We start from the raw sequence: 13,247 nt of genomic DNA, 5'->3' as shown, positions 1-13,247 counted from the left end.
GAGCATAAAGATGCGAGGATGTGAACAAAGGGCACAAAGCGGAGAAACGCACATGCGCCCTCAGATAACAATAGGGAACAGGATAACATTCCTAACAGATGATCACACCCCGATCACAACAAAAATATACAATAGAAAAACCTTCAAGACGGGAATTACAATTAACAATAAAAAAAGAACTTTGAGGAAGCCCTGAATAAATTTAATGAAGATATTGACCAGGAACATATGTCCGGGACATGACCGTGCTCCCAGACATGCCTGCTGATAGCTGTGGGTGGATGAGAGGCATGTGCGGCAATAGTCCGATCCGATTGGCTAGCCACTGGCCATGTGGGCAGGGTTCACGGGTCTATAAGGTCCTGCAGTACTTCCTTCTAGTTACTTCCCCTTGAGAAAGCTGTGGTATAAAAAAGCGAGACGCGCGTTGGGGATTTTTTTGTATTTCTGTTTCGGACAGTCCAGCAGAATGGGTAAGATTTGGTCACTATTTCGCCTTAATTAAATATTTTGATGTTATGGTCTGTGAAGGAGTTATATATATTAAGGTGATAAATAGAAGGACACCTTTCTTCTCTCTCCTCCCCACACATTTACATTATTGGACCATTCTGCTAGCACATTGCCCTTTTTTGTATGGTTACCTGTCTGTTCGTTTTTATAAGTCATCTGACTGTTTTTACATTTTTTTGTATTAATAAAGGATATATGTAGCACTAAAACTCCAATTTGTTCTCCTTTTTCTGGATGTTAGCAGGTGCAGTGTGCCTAGACCTATAGATCAAGTATGGCAAAAGGGCTGTCGTTACAACCAGCCTGAGATTGGCAGAAATATTAAGGTTGTAAATACTGCATGGGATTGAGTAGGCGTAAGCCAGGCGCAGGTCATAGAGAAAACCTAATTATCTAGTCAGACTGACAGGAAGAGGTCTCTACTCCCAGGCTAACACAGTGACAACATATACATTCTGGTATCTGGTGGATGTTAGGAGACCCAAGTGTAGCTCCTGGTATGACGTGGTCAAGTCACGGAACAGAGACTGGCAGGACACCACAGTGCTGGCCATTAGGAAACGCCAATCACTGTACTCTCACTTCCCCTGAATAACAAGCACCAGAGGGCATCTGTACGGACGCTTTAATACCGTAAAAAGCAAATCCACCATACAAAATATAAAAATACGGGCCCAGCAACACATGACAGGCACAGACGCACACCCATGATGGGTGATGAGGGGGCGGAAGCAGTTCAAACACAGGCACGTATTGCAGAGAAGGGGGAGCAGTAACAAACGAGGGGACGGGCAGTGCTTCTTGTCTCCCACACAGTTTTATGCCCTCCCCAGTCATGGAGTATCCTGGGCACAGAACTCAGTCCTCTTTTTTCTCTTGCTCGTCTTTGTCTGTATCCTTGGGCTGCTCCTCATATCTGGAAGAAGGAGGGTGGGAAATGATAACGTGCCCAGTAATCTGCCCTGCCTAGCTCATGAGCAAGACAACCCACCCCAGAATCAGTTCCTACCAATTCACAGTATTTACAAAAAAGATCAGAAAAGCAGATTGTAGAAAAGTCCAACACTCACAATGGCCAAGGTGCCAGATTATCTATCAGATGCCCACATTTTATTTGTATTGCAATACATTCAATCCTCACGTGAACTAAACATTCAGTGTAAATCGCTAAGAATCCTTTTCATATACTGTTTGTAAAGGATTATTCTCATCTTCATGGATGGATAGTCAGAAAGTGTTTGGAAGAGAGAGCGCTTTTGCAATTTATTGCTTATTACAATTTGCAGCAGTTGTTGAGATATTAACACTTTTGTTTATAGCTTGTTGCCTAGGAGATCGACCACTGCTGCTGTTTAGCTTGTAAGCACTAAAAATAGCCGGCCAGGACTAGAAGGTAACCGCAAGCTCCAGCTATTCTTACCAGCTTTATAACAGTGCTTACAAGCTGATTAGAAAAGAGCTTGTGAGCACTGCACATGTGCTGCTGTCTAGCAACGATGGACGGTCTCCAAGGAAACAAACTGTAAATAAAAAATAAAAAAAGGTGTAACATCTCAAGTACAACTGAAAGGAGTAAATTGCAAAATTGCTTTTATTTACCCACCTGACAATACCCATTTATGAAGATGGGAATAAGTCATACTCAAGATGCACTGAAAGCTGCATTCAGAATTCTGCTGATTTCCAGTTAACTCTCAGGCTGCACAAAGCATTTTCTGCTTGTGGGAGATGGACGTTTTACAGCAGGCATGCTTTGCAGCCATCTTCCTTATCAGGAATTTCCAATATATGTGGCTGTCAAAATTAGCAATATGGCAAATGCAGCTTTGAATGTGACCGGAGAATAAGACTAGATGTAAGAACTGAACTGTGGGTGGCAGGAGACTAAAGTTCCCCATTCACATTAGAGAAAAAGCTGTCAACCAGACGATCTCGACCTCCAGACTCTTTCCCAACAGATGGATCTTGTAGATTGGCAATATCCAAGGAATGTCATTACAGTTCTGCACATACTAGGCAGACATTAAACGTTTACTTGAAGATAAGCAGAAAAGACCCCTGACCACCAAACGGCTGAACCAGCCTCCTTAAGTCCAGTAGAGATTGGCATAAGATTCACAAGAGATGAAGAGGGCGATGTGGAGCAAACTATTAATAGCACCATCCACTATATGGCATAATGGCATCCTTTACGCTACAGAACTAGACACGTAAACGGATCCGTGGTGGTCCCAACAGGTGATAATGCGGATGATGGGGAGGAGGAGTAATCTCAGACTAAGCATGGAGTTTGCTGGATGAAAGGTAAGGCTGGGGTGTGGGCCGAGATGGGATGCACCTGTCCAAATGCAGATATGAGAGGGACCCTTCATATGGAGCTGGGGTTGAGCTGCCGCCTGCGGCGGGGGGAACAGGATTTTTGTTGCATGGATTCGGCCAGGCTGGCAGGAGATCCAGACACCACCGGAAAGTGAGAGAGGCGTGGAGTGTGAGGTAGAAGTTCCGCAGAGGACTCATAGCTGTGAGAGAACAAAGGACAGGAGGGAGAACGAGGAGAGGCAGAAATTGGGACAACACAGCAAAGCATGCAAGAGGAGCAATGAATATGCATGGGGAGGAAAGAAGCAGGTAAGACAGGTGAGGATGATCAAAATCAGAAAGGAAAAAAACAAAATACAACAGAATGGAAGAGGGAGGAGGGGGATTTAATGGTCAGAGGAATGCAAGAATATTATTAAAAATAAATAAGCAAAATGATTAGTGATATTAGGAGCAACAGAAGTAGTAAGGGGAAGGAAAAGAGAAGTAAAGAATGGAAGACATGGTGTGAGGGAAAGATGCAATAGGAAAGTGAGGACACGGGAAGATACAAGAGGGAATGGAAGGGAGGACACGAACGGGAAGATACAAGAGGGAAGGGAGGAAATGAAAAGGAATATACAAGAGGGAAAGAGTACACAAAGGGAAGATATAAAAGGGAAAAGAGAAAATGGGATTAGGTGGGAGAGGAAGGGAAGACACAAAGAAGGGAGGACACGGAGAGAAAGACGCAAAAGGAAAAAGGAGAAAACGGGGTAGATGCAATAGGGAAAGGAAGGGAGGACGCAAAAGGGAAGAGAAGATACAAGAGGCAAAGGAGGACACGAAGAGGAACATACAAAAGGAAAGGGAGGGCACAAAGTGGAAAATGCAAGAGGGAAAGGACATTATGACACCAAGGAAAAGATGCAAGAAGGAAAGGAATGGGGGACACAAAGGTGAAGATACAAAAGGGAAGGGAGGTCACGAAGAGGAGGATAAAAGAGGGAAATTAAGGGAGGAGACAAGAAGGGAAGATGCAAGAGGGAATGGAGATAGGAAATGGGAGGAGAAAAACACAATAGGGATGGAGGACACAGGGGAAGATACAAGAGCGTAAGGAGGCAGGACACAAGGCAGAAGATAGAAGAGAGAAGGGAGGGAAGGCAAGAGGAAACAGATGGAGAACACAAATAGGAAAGGAAGGCGACAAGAGGGAGATGAGAACGAGGAAAGAAAGATATGAGACGGAAGGAGTGACGTGAAGGATATGTTATAAGAAAAATGTAGTGACATTAATACAGGAGAGGAAAGGAGTGATTGGAATAATGAGAAAGGAGGAATAACAGTGGCCAGAGGAAATGAAAAGGACGTGCCAGGAGGTAGAAGGATGTGAGAGGGAAGAAGTGGGAGAAACACAAGAATTTTGTTCGGGAGTGGTGTGGGCATGAATACAAATAAATGCAAAAAATTGATGAATAAAATAAGCAGTAGAGAATATGTGGATGGAGAGGACACAGGCAAAGGAGGAAAATGAAGAACACAAAAAAGGAAGGAAAAAAAAAAAGAGGAGGTAGAAAAATGTGAAGAACGTTTTCAGGACTCACGAATCCGACTACTCTACATCCCGTCCCCAAACCAAACTCTCTAACATCAGTTACTCACCTGAACATCTCTGTGATCTCGCCTTTTACCAGAGCCACGAGCAATGGGAAACCGATGCAGGCAGGGACCAGGTAGAGGAGCGCCGGCTGCCGAGGAACACACATTACAGCGTCATCAGGTCAGAAGATGGCAAACTAAGCAGATAAGGACTACAAGTGCCACCCTGCACAGGATCATTTGAAGCTGGAAATACTATATAAAGCCAGGGCGCCTATCAGAGGTGTTCCAGATACTGCAAAAAACAACAACTCTCAGCATGCCCTGAGTCTGAGGCTGTCAGGGCATGCTTGGAGTTGTAGTCCTGTAGCAGCTCCACAGGTTGGAGAGCACTGTTGCAAAGATCAACTGCAGTGAGTCCTGAAGCTTTTCATGGTAATAAGTCCTTAGCTATTGTGTGGCCCAAATTGGTACAGCAAATGTTGCCAGCACTTCCTCTCCTGGGTGTAGATGGCCATCTTCTAAAAACAGCCCCTCATCTGTCCACAGGTTGTGCCTGGTACTGCAGCTGAGCTACACTGAAGTGAATGGGGATGATCTGCAATACTACACATAACCTGTGGTGAAGTGTGGCGCTATTTTTGGCCAAGTTTATCTAATTCTATATCTTTATCTAACACCTTTAAGTAGATTAGATCTGGATAAGTAAAAATGATGTGGAAATTATAATCTAAAAATAGAAAAGTTAACATGTCAAAGGAATTGTAACCAAACCGACCTTATCTCTCATGCATAGTTTTACCTAGCGTATTTAACCCTTTCACTACAAGACTTTAATGGTGATCCCCTAGTCTCTCCTGATGGAAAAGCCAGAGGTTTTAGTGACTGGCTGTGTACGTAGCAATGAGGTTACTGACCTGAGCATGTTTGAAGGTGTGCATCACAAAAATGGTCAGGGCCAGACCAAAGATATACGCCAAGAAGCTGGTGTAAAAATAAGTGTGAGAATTCTTCTTTAAGCTACAAAGAAAGATGAACGAATAGGTTAGTCAGGATCAGGAGGAAGGTCAAGTGTGAAAAGAACGCTCATCTTTTTGAAGACTAGAACATCTTTACCCAGCAATGCCCCATGTAGAATTTGAACACCTCAGTCATAAAACTGTATACATCTGTATTATTTTGTGTAGAGGTTGGCACCAAATCATGTATATTCAATTGTATAGCTATAATTATTATGTTCTAACTACCTGCAGCCACCACTAGGAGGCACTCACTGCATAGATTTAGCTCCACCAAGTGGTGGCAGGAGATATCCAACGCTTCACATATACTATAGTGGCCTGCCCACCCTCCGCTGGAATATATCCAAAAAGACCATCACTCACCTGATGTCAAAACGGAGTAACAAAGCAATGAAGATGCCTGCAATAGAAGGAACACGTGACATTTAGCCATGAAGGGTCACATCGTAGAACATGGGTTTGTAAACTGTAAAAATACACATGGGAACTGTATACACAAGGCGGTAGGCAGATTTTATTGGAGACTACTTACAAAGATATTTTCATTATTTTTATTAACCAGTTCAAGAATGGGACAAATTTATTTTTTTCTACTAAAATATATTTCACATTCTGGTCCTCTTTCCATTCCAATAATTTTTATATATGAGGTGATTATTTTTTTCCTGTCGAAAAAGGGACTAAAACAGCAATATGGACTGACAGTGACCTATTTGCCTACTTTTTTCCTGCTTTTCTTTTTTCATGTATTTCACATCTTGCCACCCCCCAGCAATCAAATGATTACTAGGGCGGGAGGAGGAAGCACTGTCAGTGCCTCTTATACTGTATGCACAGCCCCTGTTCAGTGCTTTGTATACAGTGATCAGGAAGGAAGAGACGGTAATAAACCATATCTGCCTTTTCTCTGTGTGATCACCCTGCAAAGGTATTCTAAAATGTCAGTGCATAGTCATATGTGGACTGGTGAAAAATTGTTATTTGCTGAGTGGTCTGTAAGTAGCTAAGGATGTATAACTGCTTGCAAAAGGTACACGAAACAATGGTCTGACAATAAAGCAGCAGCACTGTGCAGGCGTGGACAATGCTGTATGTAAAATGTTAAGTGTTAATGTGGTGGAGATGCAGTTTATGTTTGCTGCCATTACAACCCATAAGGGGCGGACTGTGTGCCGCCCCCTGCCATCCTATAGATTAAGCCAAGCAATAGTAGGTCAGTGTACGTGACAGCACACTTTGGCGCCCTCTGATGGACTCACCTGGAATGACAATATCGCCCAATCCCAGCATGGCAAAATTACTGGCTTCAAGTCCCTTCTCCAACAGATCCTGAGGGAAAACCACTGGTAGTAATAAAAAAAAAAATGATTAGGGAATAAGAAGCTGCAATAGCTGTAAAAATAATAAATGGGTTGGGCTGCTACTCACACTTTATTGGTGCTTCAAAGGATTTGGCCACAGTCACCATGACATTGGTCCCAAAAACCTTAATAAATGAAATTGAATAAAAAAAACTCTGAAGTAACTAACTAGTAAGGATATGTCCCTCATTCTGCATAAGTTCTCCCAGACTTACCCAAAAAATGTCATATATGAAGAGCCCCCCCAGCAGGATGCAACCGGTACTGACGTTGTTCAGGTGCAAAAGTTCTACACCGTTAAGGGCAAATGCCAATCCAAATAGGTTATTGGCAATCCAGTGCTGGGGAGAAAGCATGGAGATTAGTGGGAGGATGGGAGGATGATATAGATATATACATAGATAGATATAGATATAATATATAGAGATATAATATACAGAGATATGATTATATATACAGAGATATGATTATATATACAGAGATATGATTATATATACAGAGATATGATTATATATACATATATATATATATATATATATATATATATATATATATATATATATTCCTACACAAGGAGCTCCTCACCTTCTTCAGGAGGTACCAGATCCCGACCACTCCGCTGATGACCAGACAAACCAAGTCCCGGGTATCAAACTCGTAATTTATAACCTCTGCAGGAAGAAGGTGTATAACGTGAGCTGATCAATAATCACCTCTGTACAGAATTAACCGAAAGCGATTATGAAGGGCGCCCCCTAGCTGTCCACTGGCACAGGGCACTCACCTTCTTTACTGTCCCCGGAGCCCTGAGTGAAGAGCAGCTGATACTGTTTGTTGGGGAAGTTTTCTGGGAACAGTCTGTTCATGGCCGGACTGAGGGAAGAAAAATGGTTAACAAAGAAAAAACAGTGTTAATAATCAGTGACCGACCCGAAAGCAGAAAAGGGAAGGAGAATAAAAAGGAAGATTAGTGGGATCATACAGCCTTTTGTGAATAAAGTAAAACCTATTCTAGAATGAAAACTTCTGCAACTTTCTAACAGACTTTGTGGAATAATTCTCTGCAAGATTTCTGACAATGAATGAATATAAGATCCTGGTAACATTCAAAGACAAATATCCTGGACGGAGCCAAGACTTCTTGCAGAAAAGGTCTCATTCACATTATGTTTCTGCCCATGTGATATGTGACCATAGGGATCTACGGTGTCCCTCATGGCCATTTCTAGGTGAATGATGCATAGTGGTCATTTAGGTACGTATAATAACTTGACCGATAGCCTTCCCCACTTACACAAGACGGAGGCTTATTTGGCCTCCATTCAGCAGTACATTGTAGTAGTTTCCTTCTTCCTGGCTGTGCAATTCCAAGAAATAGCATTCAGCACAAAGCAAAAAAAAAAATAGAAGTACCATGCAGAACAATTTAAAAAAAAAAAAACCTTTCCCAACCGAGTGATTTCCCACTTTTGCGTGTCCGTTTTTTTTCCTCTTCTTCTCCCAAGAGCCCGTAACTTTTTTATTTTTCCATCGGTATAAGGGTATGTGCACACGTTGCGGATTCTCTGCGGATCCGCAGCATTTTTTGCAGTGCAGAAAGACTGCAGATCCGGAATTGATTTACAGTACAATGTAAATCAATGAGAAAAAAAAATGCTGTGCACACTTTGCGGAAAATCCGCTTTGGTTTAAAAGAAATAGCATGTCACTTATTTTTTGTGAATCTGCAGCGTTTTTGTACCCATTCCATTATAGAAATCCGCAGGGGTAAAAGATGCAGCAAATCCGCAAGAAAAAACACACAAAAAACGCTGCAGAACCGCACAAAAAGCGCAACAAATCCGCAGGTGCGTTTTCTGCCAGGAGAGGCAGAACTTGCAACCAGAAATTCCTAAGCCTAATCCACAACGTGTGCACATAGCCTAACTGTATGAGGGCGTGTATTACACAGAACGAGTTGTACTTTTTTTTTTTTTTATCGTGTGATGTTTTGGAAAGCGGAAAAAAATTCCAAGTGCGGCAAAATACCATAAACAAAAGCACATTTTTAAATTTTTTTATAGCTTTCATTATATGTTAAAAATGACAATATATAAGCTGTATTTAATTAACGTAAAGCTGGATCCTGCTTGCCCTTTAAATGTGTAGGTTTTTAGTCCAGAATAGACATGTTTGATAAGAATTAGGTTTAGGGTCCCATCAGAGAGAGGTTGCCTTGTCCTGGCTGATGGGCTCTCATGAATTGGGCAATCTATGCACTAAATACCTTCATTTTTAGAAGAGCATTCTATATAGCAGTAAAGAAGCTCAAATAGCATATATTCAATGTCTGCCTACATCTTAGCTCTTACAGTGGCTGCTCTATTATTTGTTTGTAAGAACGACCTCACCTTATTGTGTGGGCCAAAGCCAGGACCCCCAGGATGAAGAAATACACAGACAGTAAGAGGTTAATATATTCTTGGGAGAAGATCTGAGGGTGGAGAAGAAAAAAATAATATTACATTTACATAAAGGTCAAAATAAAACGATATTCCGAAAAAGGAGGAGGCATTTGTAATGTTGAATTCACAGAATCACGACTTTACATGTAGAATCATCTTAAAGATTACGACTCACGAAGCCCCTCACCCCCACCAGCAAACTTAATGTAACCGTATGGTCGGTCAGGGTGTACACAGCAGTATCACAGAATGAGCAAGGGCCGTACAGGACAGGAGTCGGCTGTGTTATACAGCCAGAATCTGCATCTAACAGCAGCGATCAGAGCCAGACTCAAATTGCTGCAGTTTAACCGTTTTGATGCTGCAGTCAATCACTTTCAGCAGCATTCAAACGGTGTGCCAGCTGTTAGTGTACACATGAGCACAACAGAGCCAACAAGACGCGATCACAAAGTGACAATGGGTTACCAGTTGAGCCCCAAAATAGGAGTCCTCATACAACTGTATCGACAGAAAGTAAAAAAGTTAGACTTTGAAATGACCAAAATAATAATAATAAAAAAATTATGTTTGTTGTCACCTAACATTGTCAGGTTACTTTTACTGCATGATGAACAATGTAACAAAATTTTTTTTTACTTTTTTGTTCTTCTTCTTCAAAATGTTACCCAACCTGGAAATTTTTCAGCTTTTTTTTTCCTTTTTTCCTCCCATACATTATATTAAAAAAAAAAAACCCTAGCTTGCACATGATTATGGTAAAAGGATGTTCCTGGCTCACGTACATTTCTACTGTGACTATGTGACTGCACATTGCTGAATTCATGCACACGGTCAGGAATCCCCAGAAATTTTTCAGGCTATGTGCACACGTTCAGGATTTTTTGTGTTTTTTTCGGTGGCTTTCCGCTGCAAAAAAGCTTAAAAACACTTACATTAAGCAGCCTATCATTTCAATGCATTCCGCAATTTTTGTGCCCATGCTGCCGTTTTTTTCCACGAAAAAAAGCAGCATGTTCATTAATTTTGCAGAAAATCTGCAGATTTGTTGCTGAATTATTGCATTGGGACACTTTGGAAAAAAAACGCAAAAAAATCTGCAAAAAAAAAAAAAAAAAACGCGAGCAGATTTCCTGCAAAAGGAGTCCGGTTTTGTGCAGGAAAATTCTGCAAACAATCCTGAACGTGGGCAGATAGCCTGAGGCTTAAAGCAAGCAGCGCTCATGTGACTGCAGGTACGGGATTTGCAGACACATGCCAATTGGTTGGTCTCAATGTTCTGTTGAAAGAAGCAGATGACTAGCCGGCAAGTGACAGCGAGTAAGCAAATGCCATAGTGGGGAATCCTGACAGTGGGCACAGCAGAAATGCTATGTTCAACCCCTTTGATACAAAAATAAAGTTATGGCTTCTTAAAGAGGAAAAATTAAAATGATCAGGGGCAGAAAAAGGCTGTAAACTAAAAAACAAAACAAACAAGTCATCATTCACACACTACTGCAGCCCCAATGCTCTGGTGTCCCCCGCCATTCTACACTGATGATGAGTACACCCACTTGACCACTGCAGCCAATCACTGGCCTCCATATTCTCAAGCATCACTATGGATGACAGTGGTCATGTATGTTGCAAGAAAGTCACCTGACATCATCAGGGACCACAGCAGCGATGGCTCCTTAAAGGGAACCTGTCACCTGAATTTGGCGGGACCAGTTTTCGGGTGTTTGATTCACCCTTTCCTTACCTGCTGGCTGCAATATTGGATTGAAGTTCATTCTATGTCCTCCGTAGTATACGCCTGCGCAAGGGTGAATCAAACGCCTGAAAACTCCGCCCATATGACCGAAAACCGGTCCCGCCAAATTCAGGTGACAGGTTCCCTTTAAAGGAACTTCCATGGGTGGACGACCAAGTATTATTGTAGTATTATTGTAGGAGCAGTGAGGTAAGTATGATCGAGGCCGCCGACTGGTTGCAGCGCCCTGGATCAGTTAGGGATACAGCACTGAATATGGAGGAGCCGCACTAGTCTTAAAGGGATCTTTTTCCTTTTCGGAGCCAAATAGGCCAGTAGTAAACAAGCTCTGTACAGACCACTGTGGTCAGGTGACAGATGGGAAGGACGTGATGTCATAAGTCACTGTCACCTGACCACACAGATGTGATGTCACAGGGTCTGCTGATGTCAGCTGTGGCCCTGCTCCCCATTGAGGATGGGTGGGCACCATGTAAAGCTGTGAGGGGCATCACCATCGTGTACAGGAATGAGGGGCACGTCATCATTGTAACCACAGTATGTACCCCGGGGGCACACTTACCTTAAAAAACAGGTAGAGACCAAAGAGGGTGCAGCTGGCAATGATGGGGAACCTGGCGGCGTCCCTGCTGGTGATGGTCTCCGGCATGTCTGAGGAATTCTGCGGGAGAAACAACCACCATGATTAGGGCCATTCACACGCTGCGTTTCCATACCAGCTGCCTCACCTTGCCCCGGGCACAGCTGACGCTTCTCATGGCACCAAAGAAGATGGGCAGCAGAGCCATCCCCAGCAGACTGCCGTAAGCCAGAGCCGTCCCCTCAGGAGAGCTGCCCAGCCTCCCGGTGCCGTTCACGGCTGCATCACTCTCATTGTGCAGAGCCGCGGGCTCCAGCTCCGCCATGTCCGGGATGTCGCTGCTTCGTGAGGATTCACAGCGAACGGACCGGTAAGGACACGTTACCAAAAACTGCCGGAAGTGACGTACAAAACGTGCGACACAGCGTAGTCTCCACTTCCTTAACGACCGGATGTATCCAAGGGGAGGGGCTTACAGGAAAAAGTCAAAGCTTTCCCTCCACTCTCAATAGACGGTCCGCCCACCTGACATGGCCAACACTGACCAATAGTGCACAGAAGCATGAACATAGGGGGCGTCACACTGGTGTTATACAGTGTGTAATAGTGTACACATAAAGGCAGTATTATAGTAGTTATATTCTTATACATGGGGCAGTATTATAGTAGTTATATTCTTGTACATAGGGGCAGTATTATAGTAGTTATATTCTTGTACATAGGGGCAGTATTATAGTAGTTATATTCTTGTACATAGGAGCAGTATTACAGTAGTTATATTCTTGTACGTAGAGGGCAGTATTATAGTAGTTATATTCTTATACATGGGGCAGTATTATAGTAGTTATATTCTTGTATATAGGACCAGTATTATAGTAGTTATATTCTTATACATGGGGCAGTATTATAGCAGTTATATTCTTGTACATAGGAGCAGTATTATAGTAGTTATATTCTTGTATATAGGGGCAGTATTATAGTAGTTATATTCTTGTACATAGAGGGCAGTATTATAGTAGTTATATTCTTGTATATAGGGGCAGTATTATAGTAGTTATATTCTTGTACATAGGGGCAGTATTATAGTAGTTATATTCATGTACATGGGGAAATATTATAGTAGTTATATTCTGTACATAGGGGCAGTATTATAGTAGTTATATTCTTGTACATAGGGGCAGTATTATAGTAGTTATATTCATGTACATGGGGAAATATTATAGTAGTTATATTCTGTACATAGGGGCAGTATTATAGTAGTTATATTCTTGTACATAGGACCAGTATTATAGTAGTTATATTCTTATACATGGGGCAGTATTATAGTAGTTATATTCTTGTATATAGGACCAGTATTATAGTAGTTATATTCTTATACATGGGGCAGTATTATAGCAGTTATATTCTTGTACATAGGAGCAGTATTATAGTAGTTATATTCTTGTATATAGGGGCAGTATTATAGTAGTTATATTCTTATACATGGGGCAGTATTATAGCAGTTATATTCTTGCACATAGGGGGCAGTATTATAGTAGTTATATTCTTGTATATAGGGGCAGTATTATAGTAGTTATATTCTTGTACATAGAGGGCAGTATTATAGTAGTTATATTCTTGTATATAGGGGCAGTATTATAGTAGTTATATTCTTGTACATAGGGGCAGTAT

The 13,247-nt window shown here is 42.0% G+C and overlaps 1 protein-coding gene across 2 annotated transcripts; it reads right to left on the bottom strand.

Moving 5' to 3' along the window:
* Window positions 1–1,123: 1,123 nt before the first annotated feature.
* Window positions 1,124–11,994, bottom strand: HM13 (histocompatibility minor 13). Of its 2 annotated transcripts, none has more exons than XM_069751000.1 (12): window positions 11,725–11,991; window positions 11,559–11,657; window positions 9,187–9,269; window positions 7,581–7,669; window positions 7,382–7,467; window positions 7,012–7,137; window positions 6,864–6,921; window positions 6,695–6,778; window positions 5,799–5,835; window positions 5,331–5,433; window positions 4,477–4,562; window positions 1,124–1,429 (listed from the first exon to the last, which is right to left on the bottom strand). In XM_069751000.1, the coding sequence occupies exons 1-12, from the start codon at window positions 11,899–11,901 to the stop codon at window positions 1,372–1,374; spliced, it is 1,086 nt and encodes a 361-aa protein (XP_069607101.1). In that variant the 5' UTR covers window positions 11,902–11,991; the 3' UTR covers window positions 1,124–1,371. The 2 variants fall into 2 exon arrangements, with proteins under 2 accessions (XP_069607101.1, XP_069607102.1); XM_069751001.1 differs by lacking the exon at window positions 1,124–1,429 and adding an exon at window positions 2,849–3,032 and having other exon boundaries at window positions 11,725–11,994.
* Between the last annotated feature and the right edge of the window lie 1,253 nt (window positions 11,995–13,247).

This window comes from Ranitomeya imitator, chromosome 2, assembly GCF_032444005.1.
Source record: "Ranitomeya imitator isolate aRanImi1 chromosome 2, aRanImi1.pri, whole genome shotgun sequence".
NCBI classification, from domain to species: domain Eukaryota; kingdom Metazoa; phylum Chordata; class Amphibia; order Anura; family Dendrobatidae; genus Ranitomeya; species Ranitomeya imitator.
The sequence above is the reverse complement of the archived record's forward strand: the minus strand, read 5'-3'. Positions and strand labels throughout refer to the sequence as shown.